General features: G+C 39.9%; 3 protein-coding genes across 3 annotated transcripts; all 3 read right to left on the minus strand.

Annotated features, from left to right (window-relative positions):
* Positions 1–268: 268 nt before the first annotated feature.
* Positions 269–1,468, minus strand: LOC115680449 (uncharacterized). The gene is made up of 2 exons (XM_030604252.2): positions 1,219–1,468; positions 269–891 (listed from the first exon to the last, which is right to left on the minus strand). Exons 1-2 carry the CDS (start codon positions 1,384–1,386, stop codon positions 319–321), a joined length of 741 nt encoding a protein of 246 aa, XP_030460112.2. The 5' UTR covers positions 1,387–1,468; the 3' UTR covers positions 269–318.
* An 8,684-nt stretch (positions 1,469–10,152) lies between these two features.
* Positions 10,153–14,744, minus strand: LOC115680448 (uncharacterized). The gene is made up of 3 exons (XM_056316179.1): positions 14,555–14,744; positions 13,657–14,236; positions 10,153–10,262 (listed from the first exon to the last, which is right to left on the minus strand). The coding sequence occupies exons 1-2, from the start codon at positions 14,720–14,722 to the stop codon at positions 13,661–13,663; spliced, it is 744 nt and encodes a 247-aa protein (XP_056172154.1). The 5' UTR covers positions 14,723–14,744; the 3' UTR covers positions 10,153–10,262; positions 13,657–13,660.
* A 2,628-nt stretch (positions 14,745–17,372) lies between these two features.
* On the minus strand, positions 17,373–20,552 carry LOC115675723 (splicing factor U2af large subunit B-like). Its single transcript, XM_056315774.1, has 9 exons — positions 20,397–20,552; positions 20,200–20,345; positions 20,099–20,105; positions 19,620–19,680; positions 19,409–19,521; positions 18,835–19,281; positions 18,387–18,522; positions 18,072–18,139; positions 17,373–17,546 (listed from the first exon to the last, which is right to left on the minus strand). The coding sequence occupies exons 1-9, from the start codon at positions 20,550–20,552 to the stop codon at positions 17,373–17,375; spliced, it is 1,308 nt and encodes a 435-aa protein (XP_056171749.1).
* Positions 20,553–24,793: the final 4,241 nt, after the last annotated feature.

Genomic DNA, 24,793 nt, shown 5'->3' on the forward strand with positions numbered 1-24,793 from the left:
TTGTACAAAAATCAATTACACGTAGATCTCTTATTTTGTCATCAATTGCTGACTAAACAATCTAGGAATGGTTTCTTTACAGATTGTAGGAGCACCCGTGTTTATATCGAGAGTTTTTAGTTATTCTACCAATATTGAGGTCATTCCACCATAAACTTCCAGAGAAAAGGGGCTAATGGTACAAACTAAAAAGTACCTTTCCACACTTATTTTCTCTATTTTGTTACTATTAATACAATTTATAATTGCCTACATACGTGAAGAAAAATCAAGCCCAGTCCTTTTATTCCTAGATGTACACAAACAAAGCAGGCCTGGTCAATTCTGATGTGAAGGCATGTGAATGGCCATTGCCATCTCAGACACTCTGTGTTCGACCTTCCTCACCACTTGCTTCCCATCAAACTCGTGCTCAATCAATGGCATCGTGTTCGAGTCGAGGTAGTGCAAGAACAAAACCATGAAAATGGAGCAAACGAACATTGGTATTGGTCCGAAGAACCAGAGAAGCAAGTTCAGAGCAAAGTACAGTGCCCTGAGCCCAACGGACCAGAAATCGCCGCCTCGGATAACGGCCACCTCGACGTTCTTCAGAGGGACGCTCTGGCTCGGTGTGCTGATCAGGTAATTATCATGGACGAAGTGCCGGGCTGACTGGATGAAGCATGAGAAGGCGAGGAGGAAGCACATGAGGAGGCTGATGTACTTGATGGAGAGGGTGGTGGTCCGGGTATCACCATAGATGAGGTCGCTCACAAAGAAGTTGTTGGTGTTGCTGATCCAGGCCCCAATCAGGGAGCAGAGGGTGAGTGAGACGGACGCCAGGAACGTCGCTGCTGAAATGTTGGAGGAGATCACCCCGAGGGACGTGCCAATATTACTCTTCTCACCCTGAAAGATCATTTTGTGTTAATAATTTGAGCTTTGATTGATCAGAAATAGCACGGAAACAGCACAGGCGCGAGCACCCGAATTGATCAAGTTTCAGCTCTTTTGACAAAGACCCCTTTCGTGAATTTTGTACAAAGCCAAGTGCATGACCATTTACTCAATAAGGTCGACCCATCAGAGGATGGCGCGGATCACGGTTTATAGTTTTTGACGGTCCAATGTGTGGCAATTGGGAGAGTTCCAATTCCATTGCGCTCTTGGGCAACCATTAATTGATCAAGGGCAGTACAATGGACTAATATTACACTGAAAGGAGAGAGATTTGACCTGCATGATGGCCTGAACCCAGAAGCGCTTGCTGAAGTTCTCAAACCCCATGACAGTGGTGTGAGGCTGATGGAGGTATCTGTAGAGGAGTCGGAGATGGTACACGAACATGATGAGCAAGCCACTCGGAACCAGCACCACATCCAGATCTTTCTTCTCAAAACCCATTAATTTGCGTCTTTGTGAATGTTGCTCAGTGACTTGACTTCTCTGAGAGAGAGAGAGAGAGAGAGAGAGAGAGAGAGAGAGAGAGAGAGAGAGAGAGAGAGAGAATGGATGATAAGGTGTTCGCTTAGAAAATCTTGTTGATTAACTGAATTCTTGGGGAATAAATGAGAGATTTCGGGGTTGTTTAAAGAGGTGTTTATGGCACCGTTGACTTCTACTCCTACGCGGCTTGCTCATGCAAATTGCAATCTTTTTTTGTCGTTTATATGTGAAATTCATGTTGGACTTCCGGTTCGACTAAGATAGGCACGTGTGGAAACTCCACATGAACATGAAGATTCAAGATTCATTCAAAGATGTAAACCCTATTTCTCCCTTGCCTTGGAGGAATGTGAACTTGCTTCTTGTATTGTGAAACCTTATTATGGTTAAGGATAATATCGAAGGATGAGTTTGAACTTACCTAGTAATAATGGTCTATGCATATACGCATGTTACTGGCTGTAGGTTTGGACCTGAGTTATCATGATTCATAATTCACTATATCTTAAGGGTTATCCAATTAGGTGAACTCCTGTTCCTTTTACTGTGTCATGCATCACAATTCGATCATAAGCCAAAATTAATGTTTCTTGCGTTTCCAAACGTAAATGTCTTCAAGGTCTATTAGAATTAGATGGCGCTCCCCACAAAACCAAAATCTGCTCTATGTAAAGTTGCCATGCACAAGGAAGCAACAGGTAATGCAACTCTTTATCCTAGATATTATATATGATGCCTATAGTGTAGTACCAATGAATTGCCTAATATAACTAATAGATAAGATATTATGCAAAGCAAATCAATGGTTAATTGTACTCTGATAACTTTAAGTGAGGATGCAAGAATACTATTTTTACATAAAAATCTCATTTATTGGTAGTGGATCATGTATCGACATCGGCACGGCCAATCTACTTCTTAGCACATAATTGAGATATATATATCATTACAATACCTTCTGAAAGGTCATAATCATTACAATATGATTATCACATTTTACTTTCACTTTAGATAGTTCGAGGATTGAAGATGTTTTTTTTTTTTGGGTAAGGTAAGGATTGAAGATGTTTTCCTATACAATGAAATGCTTTAGCTAGTTTTTAATTGGTATCCTTACAATACCTTCTGAAAGGTGATAAGATCAAGAAAAGTAGGCTCAGAAGCATACAAAGCAGCCCATGAACAGTGGTAATATATTCATGTGCGCAAAACTCATCTTAATCGTTATATAAAATTAAGCAGAGCAAGTCTTTTCTTCAATTAAATTTTTTGTCGTCAAGTAAATTATGAATGTGAATTCATATATTCAGTTGACCATGACTTGGAATATGAGGTGGGAGAGGATCAGACAGAAGCCAAAGATGAAGAATATTCTTATTTCAGCTTCCAATCACAGACTTTATTTAAATAAGAGACATTGATCAAGCTCAAGATAATCTTATCTCCATTACGTGTTTTGTTCACAAGAAGGCTTCTTATATGTAGGCCTGAGTGACATGATTTTATTGTGTTTGATTCGTCTTAGTATGGATAGCATCCAAAATACGACCAAATAATCAATCTTATCTCCATTATATTACCTGTTCTGAAGAAGCATTCTCATTATTAGATATTTTACACGAGATGTTATGTATTCCCTTTTTTGTTCGGGGTATCGGAGGGATTAATTTTCATTAGAACTAACCTTGGGTTGGATACCAAATCTTAGGAAGAAGGATACTACAAGTGCCAAAAGTTGTGTATGGCGTTTACTTTAGTGCCAAAAGTTTTCGCCGAAGTTTTCGCCGGATCACTTAAGTGTGAACGGTGAGAAATTTCAGCCAAAATTAATATGTGACTTTTATAATTTAAAAAAAAGTGGCACGGAATATTGTTTAAAAAGCAGTCCACGTGGACTTGAAAAAAGAACTCATCAGGCCAAAGGGGTTTCCAATTAGCAGCATAAGCAATGGTGGGTGTGCCCAGCGAGATTAAGAGGTGGCCACAGATCAGCAAATGCAGAAATCAGGGGAGGTGTAACTATGCGACATGAGAAACGAGGAGTTAAAGAAGAGCAGGAAGGAAGCGACTTACAGGGGGCGCAGTTGGGGATGGGATTGCGGGAGGAGGAAGACGAACCACCCCCACAACATCCCCCCCCCGGGAATTTGATAACGGTGGAAGGGAGAGACTGAGTGACGAGCCACCCTTCACATCATCACCACAACCGTAAAAGCGGGGCGAGTTTGGGATTGCGCATAGCCAATGCGAAAGAATCAAGTGACTGCAGATTTAGAATCGTGGGGGAAGACGGAGGACGAAACTCAGCTCGCAACCAAAGAGTGAAGTGAATTTGAGCCAAATTTGAGTCACTGCCGAAGCTCTTGCCCTTCACTTGCGAGCTTGAGCACTTACTTTGGGGGGCAAACTGAAATTGGGTGAATACGGCCAGCTAGGGTTTTGAATTTAGGGTTCTTTTTTAATTTGGGGATTTAGGGTTTTTATTTGGGGAAAATAAGTTACACTACCTCGTTCTTAAGTGTACATGCTGATTGGACCTTCGGCGAGCCACTTCGGCATTAGAAATTAATAAAAAAAGGCCACGTCGGATTTCCGGCTAATCAGATCGGAGTTGGCACTTAAATGATCGTTTTTAAAAAAATTTGGCACTTAAGTAATCTAAAATAAACTTTTGGCACCAAAGTGAGTGCTGTACATAACTTTTGGCACTTGTAATGTCATTTTTCCCCAAATCTTATGAGCAAGGCTAATAAGGTAATGCAAGAGGTTAATCAACTTATGGTGCCATTTTCTCTAAGCCTGATAAAGGTGAAAGTTTTGGGTAAGTAACATCTTATGATGGGTAACAAAGACGGAGATTACTCTCTTTTTGTGAAGTCCCCTAGATATAGCAAGGATTGCCTTGTTTTTAACTTCTTCAAAGACATGGTAGTTGAGATGCGCGCGAACTAGCCCAGACATAATATGACTATTGTATAATAAGACGGGTTAAGAACAAGTAAATCAATTGTTTTTCGAGCAAAAAAGAAGATAACCGCTCAGCTCAACGAAAACTACAGCATATAAGGACTTTTTACTGATTTTATACTTTGAGGGCGCTAAGAAGATTACTTCACCAACCTGAGTGCAACACAAAGACTTCACCAACCTGAGTGCAACACAAAGATAATCAAAAAGAGAAGAATATAAGAAGTATTGCAGTTCATTTTATTAGTCATCTTAGCTTTGATCGAAGATCGCCTCTCTGCAATCTTTTGCACATGTAATCCTAGTTATCAAAGCACAATCGGCTAAAATAGAAAACAAGAGATTCTAAAATGATTTGATGTCAGATTCACTTTTCTTTTCTTCTTGTTATCCGGGAATTCGAACAACATCAAATTAAATAAGAAGCCCTTGTTGCGTCTGCTAAATTAAAAGCAGCTAAGCCTCACGAAAGGAGATATAATTCCAAAAAAGTAGGTTCAGGAGCATACAAGGCAACCAATTTAGCTAAATATTCTGCAAAAGAGAGTTGAGCAGAGCAAGTGTATTTCTTTTTCAATTATTATTTTGTCATCAATCGAACTATGAATTTACATTGATATGTAAATATATATGTGCTTGACTGAAAAGAGAAAATCTAATAATGAGGATGAAATTGGTGGATTATTAGGCAAAATGTGTATTTTGTTGATCTTGAATAGGAAAGTAAATGGTTGATATGTAAAGGAATTGATCATGCGAGTACTGAATTAAAGATTTTACAGGTAATGGAATGGTGAATTTGCGGAAAACTTAACGAGATAAGCAAATTTGCAAGATCAGGTGTTTTGTGATTGATTGAACAATCTTTACAAAGATTACAACATGCGTATTTATATCCCACCACCTGCAGTTATTTACAAACAATTAAGAATTTTGAATCTACGAATAAATTCCTAGTACTATTTACACTTACTGATAAGCATCATCCTTTCGAGAACCTAAGCACGATCCCTTATTATCTAACAATGGTTATTCATAAGGAGTGACAAATTCTGAGAATATAGGAATAGCCAACTGGCACTCATGTGATTGCGTCAGTCCATCATGTTTATTTTCGAGCTCCAACACTTAACCAAAGTTTGCAATCATATTAGTTCAAATTTATAAGAAAGTTGCAAGACCAAATTCCGCCAAGAAAATATTGTTGATTAAAGAACTGAGTTCTTTGGTAATAAATGAGAGATTTGGGGGTTGTTTAAATAGTTGTTTTGGCACCATTGACTTCTATTGCTAGGCGGCTTGCTTATGCAGGTTGCAAGTTTTTCTTGTTTTGTATGTGAAATTCGTGTTGGACTTCCAATTCGACTAGGACTGGCACGTGTTCCATATGAACATCACGATTCAAGATTCTTTCAAAGATGTACATCCTAGGTTGTCGGTTACCTTAAGGGAACGCGGTCTTGCAACTTGCTTTATGAAACCTTGTCATGGTTAAGGATAATATTGGTGGACGAGTTTGAAGTTACGTAATAACGGCGTTTGGATATACGCACGTTACCAGTGGTAGGTTGGACCTAAAATAATACAATTTATAATTCAATATATTTTAAGAAAATTACGATACGGAACCTCCATTCCTTTATCTGACACTCAGTCGTACACCAAAATTAATGTTTCTTGTCCATGATTAATTTAGTTCCTAGCACATGATTAATTTATATGAGTATCAACTGACGGTGCCATTTTCTCTAAGTATGGGAGCGAACTTGAAAAAAAAGGACTAAATGAGTTTCAAAGTGACTTAAAACTCGTTGAGCCGTTTTGAATCACCCGCAATTTGAGTAAATTTGTGTATTTACTATGCTGCTTTTATGGTAAAGCAAATAATGCAACAATTTCATATGCAACAATCTTCATGATCTTCTTTTGCCTCCCTTTCATTGTTATGACTCCAATCCATGTCCCGTCGGGTAATCCTAATCATGAACTGGCCTTCTCTTGTCACTGATGGATCGAATCCAAATGATGGAGAGTTCGCCTCTGCACTCACTGCTTGTTCAGATGCTTCTCCCACAGGAAAGGAGGGATGAACTGAGACTAGCCCTCTATGCCCTGCGGTAATGATTCCTTTGGCATTACGACCTTTACTATAACAATGTTGTCCATAGATCAAATTATTTCGTGTATTGAATTTCATTTGACTGTCTACGGCTCCATTGCGTGTGCTTGGGGTAGAAGTTTTGTATAAATGTATTGCCATGCTATTAATATTAAGTATTTATATCATTCTTAACAGCCCGAGACAATCCAAAGCATGATAAAGGTGAAAGTTCTGGGTAAGTTACATCTTATGACTGGCAACAAAGACAGAGTTTACTCTTTTTTCCGTGAAATAACCTAGATATAGCGAGGATTGCCCTGTTTTTGACTCATTTAAAGAGATGGAGTAGTTGAGATGCATGCGAACTAGCCCAGACACAATCTGACTATAAGACTAGTTAAGAACAAGTAAATCAATTGATTTTCGAGCAAAAAAGAAGAAAACTGCTCAGCTCAACGAAAACTACTGCATATAAGGACTTTTTACTGATTTTATACTTTGAGGACAACAAGGAGATTACTCAACCAAAAAGAGAAAAATAATAGAAGTACAGCAACTCATCTCTCTTGCAATTTTTAGCACATGTAACCCTAGTTATCAAAGCATAATAGGCTAATATAGAAACCAAGAGATTCTAATAATGTTTTGATGCCACATTTACTTTTCTTTCCTTCTTGCTATACGGGAATTCGAACGACTTCAAATTAAATAAGAAATCCTTGTTGCGTCTGCTAAAATAAAATCGACTAAGCCTTCTGAAAGGAGATAAGATTCCAGAAAAGTAGGTTCAGTAGCATACAAGGCAGCCAATTTAGCTTAATATTCTGCAATAGAGAGTTGAGCAGAGCAAGTGTATTTCCTTTTCAATTATTATTGGGGCGCTATTTTCTCACCTTATTTGACTAAATCCACCCGATTTTCACCAAAAGGTCAAAACCGCCATTAATTATTCAACTGCAATCTAAAGTGGCGGCCCCAAATTTATTTAATTTTTTTTCTGTTTCTATGTAGGATTTAGTTTCCAAAAGTTTTTTTTTTTTAGTTTTTCTCTTTCTATGTAGGATTTACTTACCAAAAAGGCAAAAATTTCCATGTATATTAAAAGGCACTATATTCTTTTAATTGTTAGATTTTACTTCCATAAATATTAGTTTTGTTGAAAAGAGGAATTTTCAAGAAACCTAGTTCTTTTCTACATTGTCAATCAAATTTATGGATAAATTGTTGAATAGAATCTAAAAATAATTTGACATAGACAATTTTTTAGCACAATCATTTGTTCATCAATTTTCACTTTTGTTGTGCATATCACCATCAAATCCCATCTTATCGGTCTTCTTATATATATAACGATGATTAGATGAAGCAAAAAAAAAAATTTGGAGATTTTCCAGAGTAAAATCACAATTAAATTCTCCAATGCAAAACTTTAAAGATAAGATTTAATTAAATCAAAACATTGCATAAAATAATTTTTATAAAAATTTCCAGTGAAATCTCATCATTTTTTATTAACAAAAATTAAGGCAAAAGGACACTATAAGTGCCATAACTTGTGTACGGAGATCACTTTGGTGCCATAACTTTTTTTCGGATCACTTTGGTGCCAAGTCGGAGGAAAAACGATCACTTAAGTGTCATAAGTTTTTTTTGGATCACTTCAGTGCTAAAATTTTGAAAAACGATCACTTAAGTGCTAAAATTTTTTAAAAACGATCATTTAAGTGCTAAAATTTTTGAAAAACGATCACTTAAGTGCCAATCTCCGGCGAGCCACGTCAACTTCAGAAATTAATAAAAAAAATGTCACGTCGGATTTCCGGCGAAAAATTGTGTACGGCACCGGAGTTGGCACTTAAGTGATCGTTTTTCAAAAATTTTAGCACTTAAGTGATCGTTTTTCAAAAATTTTAGCACTAAAGTGATCCAAAAAAAAACTTATGGCACCAAAGTGAGCGCCGTACACAAGTTATGACACTTGTAGTGTTCTTTTGCCCAAAAATTAATATCATCTACAAAGTGTCTATGAAAAGATATCATAATGTCTTATCATGCATAATATGTTTAGTGTATTCCAAGCTATTTCTATAACGTTTTACATGCTTTGTATAAAAATATCTCGCCAATAGTAAGAAAAAAAATTCTTTAATATAGTTAGTAAAGAGACTTCATATATATTTTAGACTAATGAAATTAAAAATAAAAAATTCACCAAGAAAGTGAGATTTTGAGATAAGAGAAACAAAGAATACATAAGTTATCGGATGAGCAGTGATGAAAAGAGACATTTGAGTTTTTTACTATATCAAAGAATTCATCTTTTTTCTTTACTAATGGTGAGATACTTTTGCGCAAAGATGTAAAATGTTATAGGAATGTCTAGAAGTACACTAAAAAAATTCTTCAATACACTAAAAAAAATACGAAATGGTTAATATGGCAACTAGATCCCAAATAGAAATAGAAAATTAGAAATAACAAGGCAAAAGAACACTACAAGTGTCATAACTTGTGTACGGCGCTCACTTTGGTGCCATAAGTTTTTTTTGGATCACTTTAGTGTTAAAATTTTTGAAAAACGATCACTTAAGTGCTAAAATTTTTGAAAAATGATCACTTAAGTGCCAACTCCGGTGCCGTACACAATTTTTCGCCGGAAATCCGACGTGGCATTTTTTTTATTAATTTCTGAAGCTGACGTGGCTCGCCGGAGATTGGCACTTAAGTGATCGTTTTTCAAAAATTTTAGCACTTAAATGATCATTTTTAAAAAAATTTAGCGCTTAAGTGATCGTTTTTCAAAAAATTTAGCACTAAAGTGATCCAAAAAAAACTTATGACACTTAAGTGATCGTTTTTCCTCCGACTTGGCACCAAAGTGATCCGAAAAAAAGTTATGACACCAAAGTGATCTCCATACACAAGTTATGGCACTTATAGTGTCCTTTTGCCGAAATAACAAAGAAGAAATGGGGCTATCACTTTGCAATTGAATGATTGAGGGCTATTTTAGTGTAAACCAGGTGGATTAGTCATACATGGAATGGAAATAGTGCTGCCCTAAAAAAAAAAAGATGTATGTAAATGGTCATTGATTAAAGGTAATGTTAGTTTTGATATCTTCCAATTTGTTCATTTTTCTCTCATCGTGTCCCACGAGCTTAACTTTGATATGACGACGCTCTTTCGAGTTTTAGTTGTATCCCAATGAAATTACAAGCATTTTATGGGAGTCTTCCTACAAAGTCTTATACTGTTTAAAATCAGTTAACTACTGAGAACTTTTATTTTGTGATCAATCGTTGACTAATCAATCTACGAATGGTTTCTACGGAGATTGTAGGAGAGCCAGTGTTTATATCGGGAGGTTTTAGTAAGGGCTTTATCAGCATAACAGTCTTTAGGCCACTGTGAGAATAACAGCATACTGTGAGCCACAAATTTTTTAGGGAGTGGACCTCACAACAATTTATAACTATTTGTTATTTATTTTTCTGTGATCCAAAATAAGATGCCAATCTCACAGTAGATTGAGAACTATCACCCAATCATTTTTTTTAGCGATTCTACCAATATTGAGGTCACTCCACCTTCTTGACAAAAAGGCCGATTGAGAAAAAAGAAGCTGATAATATAAACTATCAAGTCCCTTTCCACGCTTACTTCCTATTATTTATTACAATTAATACAATTTATAATTGCCTATCTACGTGAAGAAAAATCAAACCGTGTTTTTTCTTCCTAGATGTACACAAACAAATCAGGCCTGGTCTGTCACGCCCCGCACTCCTCGGCGCGCCACATCCCTCGTAAAGGTCGATTCGTGTGCGACGTTCCAGGACGCATCGCCGACCCAACACCCAACACAGAGATATAAAGCACATGCGGAAGTAATTAAAACCACCCGTACAATAAAATACACATAATCCAGGATAGCCATACAACAACCAGCACGGATAAATATACACTTGTTTTGACATCGGAAACATATACAATATTCATAAACAGCCCACACTCAAAAATCAAAAGCGGGGTACGTGGCTCGGCGATCAACCACTATATCTAGCCGGGGCTCCTCCCAAAACGTTTCAATACGCCCGCCATCCTCGAGTACTGGGGTCTCAAAAATTGGGTTTCAAACAAGTGAGAATAAATCTCAGCGAGTAATTCCCTAAACCTAAATTAGGCTAAAGTGCACCTCCGACGAGTACTAAATCAACACCCTAAGCAAATCATAATTGACTTAGGCCCTCGGGCCCAATCCAACACTCACCTTGCCCCTGCAGGTTAGGCACTTACAATTCAAGCATAAAACATAGGACCCAATGCGAGCACATGTACACATCATTTGGTCACAACGCATGTCATGCTTATGCTCGTGCTCATACGCGTGCTCACGCCTCATCAATGCATTTTCGCACGCTTGCACTCTAGCATACTTGCCATTTATCAATTTCTCCTCCGACCGCGTTAAACGCATCAGTCCGACCCGCGTAAAACGCATCGGGTCTATCACTATCCAGCACTTCCGGCCCGCGTAAACGCATCGGGCCCGGTGTCTCTAGCCGCGTAAACGCATCGGCGCAACACCGATCTCCATATACGGACCGAACCCGCGTAAACGCATCGGGTTGGCCGTCTTCCGGCAATCCGGGCATCGTCCCGCGTTAAACGCCTCGGGACGGGTTCACTACCCCGCGTAAAACGCATCGGGGTTTATTGTGATCACACATTCACAAGCACCAATTTTCATCTGAACCCCGCGTTAAACGCATCAGGGCATTTTAGGTGATCACAATGCACATGTCACTCGAGCACACTTGTAAATGCACATGCCGTGCCAATGCTCGTGATGCAAACTCATGGCTATAACGTTCACATATGGGCATTCACTTGCACCGCACCACTTACTCAAATCACGATGCAATCATGCGCACTTGCACCACGCATATTCAATTTCATAAATCAACATGTCCAATCAGACAATCAATTCAAATCAGCCATGACATCAACTTGACACACAATCCATGCACGATCCACACAACCGGGATAACAAGAACCCTCGCATTCGAGGCCCGCCAAGCTATTCCATTCTTAGTCCCGCTAAACAAGCAACATGGCATCCTAAAATCAATCACAACAAGGCTCATTTAGCCAGTCAATTGATCAATGCGATCATTCCCGGTAATTGCACAATTAAACTTCAAATTGATCACGCCTCGCCTAAATCAAATCCTGTCGTGACCAGCCACTATACCGCAATGTCTAGGCCAATAAATATCTTCAAAATGTCCCATTAAACTCCCCAAACCATCATTCTAATCAGCCACCACAAAGATCAAATGAGGCGCGCACTAAAATCCATATTTAAAGTCCGAACTTACTCCAAACTTGGACCGCTCCGTACCAATCTGTCCAGCCATCTCACGGCACTTCGCGGGTCACTAAATCTCAACTAAATTGTCGCACTAAGCCCGTAAAATAGCCACCAAGACAGCCACCATTCGGTCTCCCGATTTCACCCGCTAAATCCACAATCCCGTCCAAATCACGGCACCTATGCCTCGCCACATCACAGCACACTATAGTCCACTAAACCTCAATTAAATCATCATTCTCGGTCACCAAACGGGCCACAAAAATCAGCCCCTAGCGGCCTCTACTCGGTCCTCAATTTGCACCCGCCAAATTCACATTTTCGCCCAAATTAAGGCGCCTATGCCCAGCCGACTCACAGCACAATACGGGCCTCTAAATCTCAATTAAATCATCACGATTCACCACCAAAACAGCCACGATAACAGCCCCTAACAGCCTCCATCATTTAACCCCTAAAATACCCTAATTAACCCCTAAAACCCATTTAGAAATGCAAATTATCCTAATTAGGGTTTAGGGTCAAACTCACCGGACGTCCTAAGCTTGAGACGGCCAAACACGCGATGAAAAGGGACTGGGCAGCGGCGGTCCCTCGCCGGAACAGTAACGGCGGCGGCGGAGCTCCTCCGGCGAAGAGCCTTCCACGGCCAAAACAAAGAGGAAGAGAGGGGGAAGGGGGCTCACGGGTTGGAAGGGAGAGGGGGCTGACCGGCTGAGGTGAGAGGAACGGCGGCTCACGGCGGCGGCACCCGAGACGGCAGCGACTAAGCGCCCGCGAAGACGCACGGCGGCGAGAAAAGGGGGGCGAACCGGTGGTGACGGGCAGCAAGGCGACGGCCGGGACGATGGCGGCGACGCCTAGGTGTCTGGGCGGCCTGGGAGCTGGCCGGACGACCGGACGACGGCCGGGAATCGCGGACACGGCGGCGGAGCCGAGGCTCGCGGGCGGGGAGGAGGGAAGGCGTGAGACGGAAAAGCCGAGCTGCCAGCGACGGCGGCAAGCTGATTGACTGACGAGGAGGACGGCGCGTCGGCGGGGCCTGGTAGGGTGGCGTCACTCGGGGCGGAGCCGGATGGGCGGTCGGCGAGTGCACGAAATAGCTGAGCCGAGCAGAACGGCGTAACCAGGGCGAGTTCGGGAAGGAAGAAGGAAGAAGCAAGAAGAGAAAGAAAGAAGAAAAGAAAAAGAAAGAAGGAAAAGAAACGAAGAGAGAGAGAGAGAGCAGGTGGGAGTGGGTGAGCTGAGGGGACGTGGGCAGGGGGAGACGTGCGCGGAGAGGACATGCGCGGCAGAGGAGAGAGAGAGAGAGAGAGAGGGAGAGAGGAAGAATAAAAGAAAATATTTGAACATTCAAATATTATTTGCAATCCGATGGCCCAAATTAAAAACCGAGAGTGGTTTACCGGTCCAAAATAAGTCTCGCACATAAAAAGGGACAAAGGCCAAATTAATTAGACCAAATCATAACGAGGGAAGTTTACTAGTCCAAATTCGCACGTGGTCAAAAACTCCCCTTTTTCCATTATTCCTGACAATCTCAACGCTGGTCACAACAATATCGACACCGTCTAATTTATTTTGTCCCGAAACTCCCGGAAATCGACTGCCAAGTTCGGGATCCAAATAACGGCCAAATTTGATCGAATGCGATTCTAGCGAAATCTCTAATTTAAAATGATAACCGGGAGTGATCAGTTCCCGGGCGAGATTTTACTATAAGCACACTGACAAATTACGCGTTTTATAAATCCCAAAAATGGGCCGAAATTCGGGATGTCACATGGTCAATTCTGATGTGAAGGCATGTGAATGGCCATTGCCATCTCAGACAATCTTTGCTCCACCTTCCTCACCACTTGCCTGCCATCAAACTCGTGCTCAATCAATGGCATTGTGTTCGAGTCGAGGTAGTGCAAGAACAAGACCATGAAAATGGAGCAAACAAATATTGGTATTGGTCCGAAGAACCAGAGAAGCAAGTTCAGAGCAAAGTACAGTGCTCTGAGCCCAACGGACCAGAAATCGCCGCCTCGGATGACAGCCACCTCAACGCTCTTTGGAGGGATGCTTGCGCTCGGTGTACTCATCAGGTAATTGGCATGGACGAAGTGCCGGGCCGATTGGATGAAGCATGAGAAGGCAAGGAGGAAGCACATGAGGAGGCTGATGTACTTGATGGAGAGGGTGGTGGCCTGGGTATTACCATAGACGAGGTCGCTTTCAAAGAAGTTGTTGTTGGTGTTGCTGATCCAAGCGCCGATCAGGGAGCAGAGGGTGAGTGAGAGGGAGGCCAGGAACGTCGCCGCTGATATGTTGGAGGAGATCACCCCAAGGCACGTGCCAATGTCCCTCTTGTCACCCTGCAAGATTGCATTGTGTTAGTAATTTGAGCTTTGATTGATCTGAAGTAGAACAGAAACAGCACAAGCACCCGAATTGATTAAGTTTTGGCTCTTTTGGCAAGGACCCTTTTCGTGAATTTCGTACAAAGCTGATTGCACGACTAGTTATTCAATAAGGCCGACCAATCAGAGGACGGGCCACTGAGTATATAGTTTTTGACAGTCCCATGTGTGGGAATCAGGGGAGTTTGAATTCGATTGCGCTCTTGGGCAATCATTAATTGATCAAGGAAAGTACAGTGGACTAAAATTAAACTGAAAGGAGAGAGACTTGACCTGCATGATGGCCTGAACCCAGAAGCGCTTGTTGAAGTTCTCAAACCCCATGACAGTGGTGTGAGGCTGATGGAGGTATCTGTAGAGGAGTCGGAGATGGTACACGAACATGATGAGCAAGCCACTCGGAACCAGCAATACATCCAGATCTTTCTTCTCAAACCCCATTCTTTTGCTTAGAAAATATTGTTGATTAAAGAACTGAGTTCTTGGGGAATAAATGATAGATTTGGGGGTTGTTTAAATAGTTGTTTTGGCATCATTGACTTTTATTGCTAGGCGGCTGGCTTATGCAAATTGCGAGTTTTTCTTGTTTTATATGTGATTCATGTTGGACTCCCAGTTCGACTAGGATAGGCACATGTTCCATATGAACATCACGATTCAAGATTCTTTCAAAGATGGACATCCTAGTTGATCGGTTGCCTTTAAGGAATGTGGTCTTGCAACTTGTGGTGGACGAGTTTGAAGTTACGTAGTAACGGTCTCCGGATATGCGCATGTTACCGGTGGTAGGTTGGACCTGAAATATCACCGCTCATAATTCAATATATCTTAAGAAAATTGCAATTTGGAACTCCAATTCCTTTTTGCGGCACCTACATCACAACTCAATCGAACACCAAAATTAATGTTTCTCGCGTTTCCAAAGGTAAATGTCTTGTTCATGTTCTATTAGAAGAAGAAGACGCTCCCTGAAAAAATAAATTATGCCTTACGTAAAGTTGCCATGAACAAGGAAGCCACAAATAATGCAACTATGAATCTCGGATATCATATCTATATATGATGTCTATAGGGAATTATCAGTATATTGCCTAATATAACTAATATAATTGTTTATTATAACTTATAGATGAGTAATTATGCAAAGCATATCAGAGGTTGATCGTACTCTGGCAACATTACATAAGGCCAAGTTTGGAAGCAAGAATACTCTATCTACGTAAAAAATGCCATTTATCGGTAGTGGATCGTGTATCAACATCGACACGGCCAATCTAGTTCCTAGAATATGATTAAATTATATGAGTATCAGATTTTAGTTAATATAGTCCTAGGATCGAAGTTGTCTTACTATACAATGAAAAGTAGGCTCAGAAGCATACAAAGCGGCCCATGTACCGTGGTCATATCCTCATATGCGTAAAACTCAGCTTAATTATTATATCAAATTAAGCAGGGCAAGTCTTTTCTTTCAATTAATATTTTTTGTCATCAAGTAAATTATGAATGTGAACTCATACAGATAAGATCAGACAGAAGCCAAAGACGAAGAATATTCTTATTTCAGCTCCCAATTACGGAGTTTACTCAAATAAGACACAATATCTCATCCCATTTTAACATCTAGTGGGGCAAGCTCAAGACTTGTGGCAGTCCTTGATCAAGCTCAAGATAATGAATCTTATATCATGTTGGCCTGAGTTTTGCCAAAACTCCCTGCATTTTCTTTTCTTTATTTTGGGTTATTTTTTATAAAGAGTGACATGATTTAACTGTGTTTGATCCATCTTAGTGTGGACAGCATCCAAAATACGACCAAATAATCAATTTTATCTCCATTATATGTCCTCTTCTGAAGAAGCCTTCTTATTGTTGCAAATTTCAGACGAGCTGTTACGTATTCCCTTTTTAGTTCCACGTATCGGAGCGATTAAGTCATGCCATATCAAGTCTAGGTAATAGTGGGTTCTGACTAAGGAACGCTTTGTTGGTCTCAAAGAATAATATAGGAAAGCAAGTCGTTAACTGATATATTAGAAATGTGTTTCAAGGTTCTACTGGATTGAGTTGTTTAGTCTCACCTATCTTGTATGCTTAAAAGGTGATCCTGGGTTATTCAAATACTTCTTTGGTTGAGGACATTTGGATCAGCACCTCGGAAGGTCTCTTTAAGGACAGGATCATACACTACAAAAAAAGTTGGTTTTAGCGACGAATTTTGCCACGAAAAATTTGGCAAAATTCGTTGCTAAACTAATTTGCGACGAAATTAGCGACGGAAAAAAATTCGTCGCTAATAGGCCGTCGCAAAATTTTGCGACGGAAAATTTCATTTTTCGTCGCAAATTTGCGACGAAAAAAACTTCGTCGCAAAATTCGTCGCTAATTATTCGTGGCAAAATTCGTGGCTAATTTGCGACGAAAAAAAATTCGTCGCAAAATTCGTCGCTAATTATTCGTGGCAAAATTCGTGACTAATTTGCCACGAATTGTATTCGTGGCAAAATTCGTGGCTAATTTGCGACGAAAAAAAATTCGTAGCAAAATTCGTCGCTAAATATTCGTAGCAAAATTCGTTGCTAATTTGCCACGAACTGTATTCGTGGCAAAATTCGTCGCTATTTTTTTTAAAACTTTTTTTGTTGGTCGCGAAATTGCGACGAAATATTTTCGTGGCAAAAATCGTTCTTAATTATTCGTGGCAAAATTTATCGCTAATTTGCGACTTAACACATTTCGTGGCAAAATTCATGGCTAATTTGTCACCAATTTTTTTTTTGTCAGTTTTTTGCAACGAACTTATTCGTGGCAAAATTCATGGATAATTTAAATTACCCACCAAAATGAATGTATTTCATTTTCTTATTCGATTTTAAATGTAATTTAAAGAAAAATTAATTTCTAGAATTTGTATTTAACATTGATTAAGCACTTAATAACATCAAAATATTATAATAATATGAAAATGAAATATATTCAGCTACATTTTCCATGTACTTGAACATATAGCTCAATGTCATCAAACTATTATAATAATATGAAAATGAATACATTCATCTACATTTTTCATGTACTTGAACATTAGCTCAATTTACTTAAACATCCTTGGCAAATCTCCCCCTCCGCATATCAACACATAGCTCAATGTACTTGAACATAATCCTCTCAAGGGTATTTTGCCATGCTCGGGATCTCTTCGAGGTAATAAGATCGTGAAGTTCTTGCAGAGCATCTTGCTTCTTCTAGGATCCATGCAGAGCATTTTCTGGAATCCAGCAATTGCATCAGTGATAAGAATGCTGGATTGGCAATTTAATATCACTTCATACATTTCATTACATTGGTTCAGGGCACCAAAGGAGACATGATCTCGACCCTCATCTACAATTTTTAGTAGAGGATGGTCCATTACCAAGGATTGGCCACAAAGCACTACAATTATTAATTTGCGGTCAGGTCTTTTATGGCAACAAAGCACTACATTATCAACCCCCAAATCCATCATTTCCTAAGTCTTGCACAGTAGGCACATTGGCCACAGAGGATAGAAAAGAATCAGAGACAACGAATCATAATATAACAGATAATTTGCAACTTATGATGGGAGAGTATTGTAACATGGTAGCAGCCAACACCCCTTACCCCCTCCTCCAAACGTCATAAAAAAACCAAAAGCAGAAAGACACATGAGCACCCATGTATTTCCAACACCCAGAGGGAGAAAAATGAAGACAAACGCAGATACCCAGGGAGGCAGAAGAGCATTGCCCATAGCAGGTGGTAGAATTACCTTTCCAACACCTGCGGAAGGTTCTCCATCTGGTCTGGGACGAGGTATGGCCACATTCACCAAATTACCTGCAAAACAAGTATCATTAGAACGAAGAAAAGAGCTTAGATTTTGAAATCTAGGTGAAGATATAAGGCTTTGGAAACTTCTTTCTGAATGTTAGGCCCGATTCTTTAAGCAGAATGTGGAACAAGAAAAGGCTGTAAAATAGAGATACAGCACAAAGAAAGAACAAAAATATTAATATACTTTTGGCGAGTCAAAAACCTCAAAATAAGAGCAGAAATTAACAAGAACTATATAAACAGTTCTTACCAAATTTTCCGCCTTCTTGTCTCATATCCTCCAATATATCTTCATACTCCCCATCATCTTTAAGCTCATCCTCAGTAACTACTTGTGTTAGACATACCACTTTAGTAGCAAGTGCACCAAGTTGATACATAAGCTTCTGCAAAAGTTAAAAAGCCTTGGTAATTTAGACTTGAGGACATAATCGTAACAAGACAAATTAAAAAGAAGAAACCAATGTCACACATTCAATGAACCACATCTCAGTTAAAGTTCCAACTCACAGATGCAAAATAAAATAAAAGCGGAGATGACGCTGAAAAAAACTACTATGAATATACTCGAGAATATGTCAACAATGCTGCTATAATTCACGGAACTGAAATTGCAAGAATTAGCCAAAAAATTGAAATTGTAGAAAAACTTGACCATGCAAAAGGACTCCTCAACGATGAATGTAAAAACCTTTCACCTGCAGAGCTATCTGCTGCTGTGCATGCAACAAAACACTCTCCTGTTCAGGTTTTGGTTGGTTTGCACCCTGGTTAGCACGCCTAACAGTGAGAGTCTTGTCGCCCATTTTAATGCCATCGAGAGCTGCACAAGCTATATCCGTGACTGAGAGATCTTGATAAATGCAAAAAGCATAGCCTTTGGAATTTCCAGTCTCCCTGTCTTTCACTAGATCAAAACCCCTAAGAGGACCAAAAGATTCCAGCAGCTCCCTCACTTGCACTTCTGTAAAGTAATATGGTAATCCACCCACAAAAATGCGGTCAGGACCTTCAAGCCCACCAGCAGAACCCGGGGTTAAACCAACCGCACCAAGATTTAGGTTAGGATTAGGTTGGCTAGGACCAAGAGTTGCTGCAAGGGAGGGGTTGTAATCAATGGACCTCCTCACCTTCACAGGCGCTCCCTGCACAAAAATTCAAACTAGTTAACGTTTTGTCAATGTTGTAGATATATGAATGTCCTCGAAAAAAGGGGGCAGATCCACCGCAAGAAAAAATGTAGAATTATGTTAAAAATGTAATTGAACTTACCTCAAAGATAATGCCATCTAAGGCCATTGCATTGCTTGCCTCCTCAACATATCTCATTTCCACAAAAGCAAACTTCTTTTCATGGTTTATGTAAACATTGACAACAGCATCCCCTGTGCACATAAAAACAAAAGATGAAAATCAATACCATAATAGAAATGTGAACTAAAATAGTTATTAACTCAAGGGCTTAAAATTAAAGTCCTCCTACCTGGACCTGCAGTATTTCCTCCAATAGCAGCCATAACCTGGCTAAAAAAGGTCGCAAGCATCTATCCAACGAAAGCTTCACAAAAATTAACACATGAAGCACTACCTTCTGCAAGTGAAGTCTGAGTGTTCTTGAGCATCTATCCAACGATTGCTTTGTCCTCTCCATTTTCTTCCTTTTCCCCAGAAAAAAAAAAAGGAAGAACACCCAAGAAAGAACTCACGCCGATTCGAGCCTCGCCCCGCTATTCACAACAGCATAAAAAAAGGTCCAAAATTGCACGTCTATTCTCAAATTGGAGAACTGGGTCATTCATCAAACACTTGCAAAGCACCCTATCCTGACCCATTTACCCTATAAACTCACAAACATCATCTCCATTTCTCGATCAAGACTATACCCAATTCTAACGAAACAAGAGCAACGACAACCATTACAATAATCCGACGATATATCTATCAGTTGACACACGAACATACTCGAGAACTTCAATAAGAAGGTCACAAAATCAGAGTAGACGGAACGTACAAATCTCGGAATGGGACCGACGGAACGTATTAATCTCGGAATGGGAACGTACCAATCTCGGAATGGCTGGAAACTATTGAGGCCCTCCTCCCACAGGTAGCCGTCCCTCTCGACGGTGGTGATGTTGCCGCCGACGCGGTCCCTGGCCTCGGTGACGACCACGTCGGGGGCTCTGTCGCGGTGCTTCGTGGTGAGCGTCTAGGCGATGCAAAGCCCGTTGATCCCGCCCCCGACCACCACGCAATCAACCAGTCCCCCGCCGGCGGCCCTCGGCTGGGAGATCGCGGGGCCCTCGGCGACGGAGCACCTGATCCCGGCGGGCGCGCGGGAGGGCTTGTGGGAGCGGAACGGGCGGATGGCGACGGAGGAGGAGGCGACGGCGGCAGTGGCTGTGAGGGTGGCCATCATGGCTGGTGGAGGGGAGGAGGGAGCGACGGAGAGGTGTTTGGCGGAAGGGGGGGATCCGAGGAATAACAGAGAGAGAGAGAGAAAAATTGGGGTGAGGGCGGGCAAATTTGAGAGAGGGCGGGGAGCAAAATTAGGGAATTTTGCCACGGACAGAAGAGTTCGTCGCTAAACAAAGCCACGGACATAAAAAAATGAATTGTGGGCATTTTTATGAAATTCGTGGCTAAAATCCGTGGCAAATTGCCACGGATTTTAGCCACGAATTTCAAAAAAAAAAATGAATTGTGGGCATTTTTATGAAATTCGTGGCTAAAATCCGTGGCAAATTTGCCACGGAAAAAAAATTCGTCGCAAATTTCGTCGCAAATTAGCCACGAATTTTTTTTGTGGCAAATTCCGTCGCAAATTAGCCATGGATTTTTTTCCGTCGCAAAATTCGTCGCAAATTTGCGACGAATTTTTTTTTCGTCGGAAATTAGCGACGAAAAATTATTCGTCGCTAATTTGCGACGAAAAAAAAATTCGTTGCAAATTCCGTCGCTAATTTCCGTGGCTAAATCCTTGTTTTTTTGTAGTGATAGTGCGCTGTGCAAGTAGAAATGGATTTTCTGATTGAGGATGTTCATGGGCATTAGTTGACATTGAATATTTGAAATTAATGAAACTCAAGATGGTATAGCAATCTCAGGTTGTGGCAGAACTTATTTAACTGGAGTTTGGGAAGTACTAATTTTTGGTTACTAGTCTTGTGATCAAGGAATGTGTTCTATGGATTGATAAGAAATTTTTTGTAGATGTAGTAAAGTTGACTATACCGATTTGCAATTATATCCTAGAGATGGATGAGATTTGATGAATAGAGTATCCAAAGAGTATTTAGATAATCGATGACATTTGGTGTATTAGAAGAGTTTGGAGGAAGGAGCAACACTTGAGGGTTGTCTTATAGACTTACACGTGAAGAAAGTTGTTCGCTAAGTCAGTAAAATGCACTTTTGGCTTGATCTTATGGAGTTCTTAAGTCACGTATCTCAATTGAATAAAAGAAAGTTGAAGCAGTGATTAAGTGGGATCGCTCTAATGGTGTAACAGAGGTGACAAGTTTTCTTGGGGTAACTAGTTATTATAGGAGATTTGTGGAGAAGTTCTCCAAGGTTAGTAGTCCACTTTCTTGTCTAACTCAAAGTGAGTTAAACTGAATGGTCCAACTAGTATGGGTGAGGTTAGTGACTAAGCTTAAGTTAGAAGAAAATGGATGAGCTGTTCATATGGATTTTAAGTGTAGGAGTAACTTGGTGAAATAGAATATTGCAAAAGTTATGATCTTTGGAATCCTAGTATTTGATCTGTATAACGATAAGGATTTTAGGAGTGTTAAGTGACCAATGATATTCTAAGGCGTTTGAATATTATTTGCGAAGGTCACAAGCCATAATTTCTATCGAAGTAAATCTTTAGATTGAAAATAGTTGGGTTTCGATTATCGGTGTGAACGGGTGAATTTGGATGACAAAGTTTAAGTTATGATCTGTTAAATTAAATTATTTAATGATAATTCATGGTCATGATAAGTTATGATCTCTAGATAATAATTTGTTATTTTGAGAATTATGTCATGACGATTGGAAATAGGTCGTTATTTTCGGATTAGAGATGGATAATGTTATGGAAAAATGTTAGTACTTTGTGTGTGGCACTATTCAGGAGAGCTTTGCTTTTAAGTCGGGACAGAACGTCGTGAGTTATATATGTATGTATATGTATAAGCTATTAACTAACCACTGAGGAGTGACCATCGTTTTCTCTAGGAATGAAGAGGTGGAGGGTTTGAGTTGTAATTCTGGGGAAATGGAGGCTTTTGGTCCTATGGGTGGGCCCTTATAGGAATAAGGAGCTCATCTTGGACTAAGTATCAATAGTAAAAAAAAAATTGGGAGTATTAATACATTTTGCGGTGATATGCGTAAGATGAGAGTTGATCTTCGATGTTATAGGCTTGAACTGTCATGAGAAATTTACTTGTGGATATAGGTTGAACTAATATGTGTGGTCATTATGATTGTAGACTGTGAATTTCTGAGCAGTAGATTCTAATTTTAATCTGAAAAGAGTATTATTGAATTAGTAGACGTGATTAATTTCATATATGAGGTTTCTCTAAAAGGTCACTTGGAATGCTTAAACCGTTGACCTAAGGAATAAAAATCTTAGGTGATATTTCGAGGTTGATAATTTGAGATGCATCAAATTCGATGGAAATTAGATAGTGTCTTTATCTTGGTCAGTTAAGGAGTTAGAGACATTCCATTTTAAAAGATGATGTGTGGTATTCTCTATTAAGAATTGTGGATTAAAGAGAAGTTCTTATTTTGGAAATCTGTGATTTTAGAGACTGTAGGGTTCATTAACAGTAACAACGCAGCGGAATATAGAACCCTAGACAGGATCCATGCGTATATTGAAATCGAAAAGGAATTTCGATACGTACCTTTTGCAGATCAAAGAGAAATCAGCAACTGATTATGTCTGGATGAGCGCCCCAAGTGTTGCGCCTCTACCGGTATCCACACACACGAACGAAATTCTCCAACGATCCACGTGCTAGCAAAAGATCTTGAAGTTCCTTTTTCTTGAACGCCTTTTGCTTTTCGATACTCTATCGAAAAACCCTAGACAGAGAACGATTCTCTATCTATTTATACAACCTCATTATCTAGCGGAATTAAAAGAAGTGGGCCGGGCTATTTGGGCCCGCCAAACCGTCCACCTTCAATCATACGTTTAATCGTTATCTCATAATGCACACGAACGCATAGATAATTTAAATAGGAGAATAAATTAAAATCTACTTCTTAAGTAGATCAAGGCGCACAGACAATTTTAAATCCGTTCGCTATTGTGTGCGACCCTGTAGGTTCACTAAACATTAGCAGTGTACCCAAAACTCTTTTGGCCCACAAGTCATAAGCGGTCTCTAGCAAGACATTATGACTACCTAAGTATAGTAAAGGTCGATTTCCGACACAACCTAATCCATAACTAATATTAGAGTATCAACCTTGATTGATTCCTAGGGCAGACCACTAACAATCTCCCACTTGCACTAGAACCAATCATATAAACTAAGTCTCTTTTGTCACTTGATTTCCGAGTTAAGCATAAAGCAGGACAAGTGTCATCCTTATATAGCTTAAACTCATTTTTCCGATACCGCAGTTAGACTGTCAAAACAAGCAGTTGACTCTTCAACTCACTTGAGCATGGCCATGCATTTCACATTCTCAACTCTACGGGAGGCCAGGAAATCATACCCTCGTTATCTGAGAGGGACAAATCCCATCTTGTCTACTCACATCACTCAGCACACTTCATGACATACCCAGCCATTACCTTTATAATCACCTGTTACGGCTGACGTTTGGCAACGTTAAAGCACGCCAATCCACGTCTAGGAAACCATGGTAGACTCAGGTCAAAGGACTATACTCTATAGCTGTGATGAGAAATACTGATGACATTATATAACAATCCTACAGTATTCTCATAACGGGGCAGTCTAATACAATGTTCTCCAACATGTATTCCATGTGATCAACTTTATATCTCTATATTCATGACCCGTGAAACTTGGTCATCAGTTGACTCACATGCTAGTCTCAAATGCCATTTGCGTCCCAATGCACAATGGCAAATTGACTAGGGACATTTAGAACATTAATATCCACTCTATCAATAGAATTTCACGATCAAATCACGTATTTGATTATGTATTAAGGATATTCAATATTCAGGGGATAAAGATTTCGCATTCAACTATATACTCAAATTAAATCGAAATCAAATATAATATATATTTTATTAATGAACAATGAAAATGTATATCACATATACTCCCACTCACATCAAGACCAATCACTAATGTGTCTAAGGCCTAAAGCGTTACAATGACGCTCATGCTTAGGTTGTGGAAGAGCCTTCGTCAACGGATCAGCTGTATTCAACTCCGTTGCAACTTTGCACATCTTAACATCACCTCTTTCAATGAATTCCTGAATGAGATGATACTTCCTGAGTATGTGTTTGGTCTTCTGATGAGACCTAGGTTCTTTACCCAAAGCTATGGCCCCATTGCTGTCACAATAGAGGTCCACTGGAATCGAACTAGTGGGACTGATTCCCAGTTCTTCTATGAACTTTCGAATCCAAACAGCTTCCTTTGATGCTTCTGAAGCAGCAAT

The sequence above is a fragment of the Syzygium oleosum genome, unplaced genomic scaffold, assembly GCF_021117445.2.
Source record: "Syzygium oleosum isolate NSW1041296 unplaced genomic scaffold, Sole_v2.1 Sole_v2.11, whole genome shotgun sequence".
In the NCBI taxonomy this organism is placed as follows: domain Eukaryota; kingdom Viridiplantae; phylum Streptophyta; class Magnoliopsida; order Myrtales; family Myrtaceae; genus Syzygium; species Syzygium oleosum.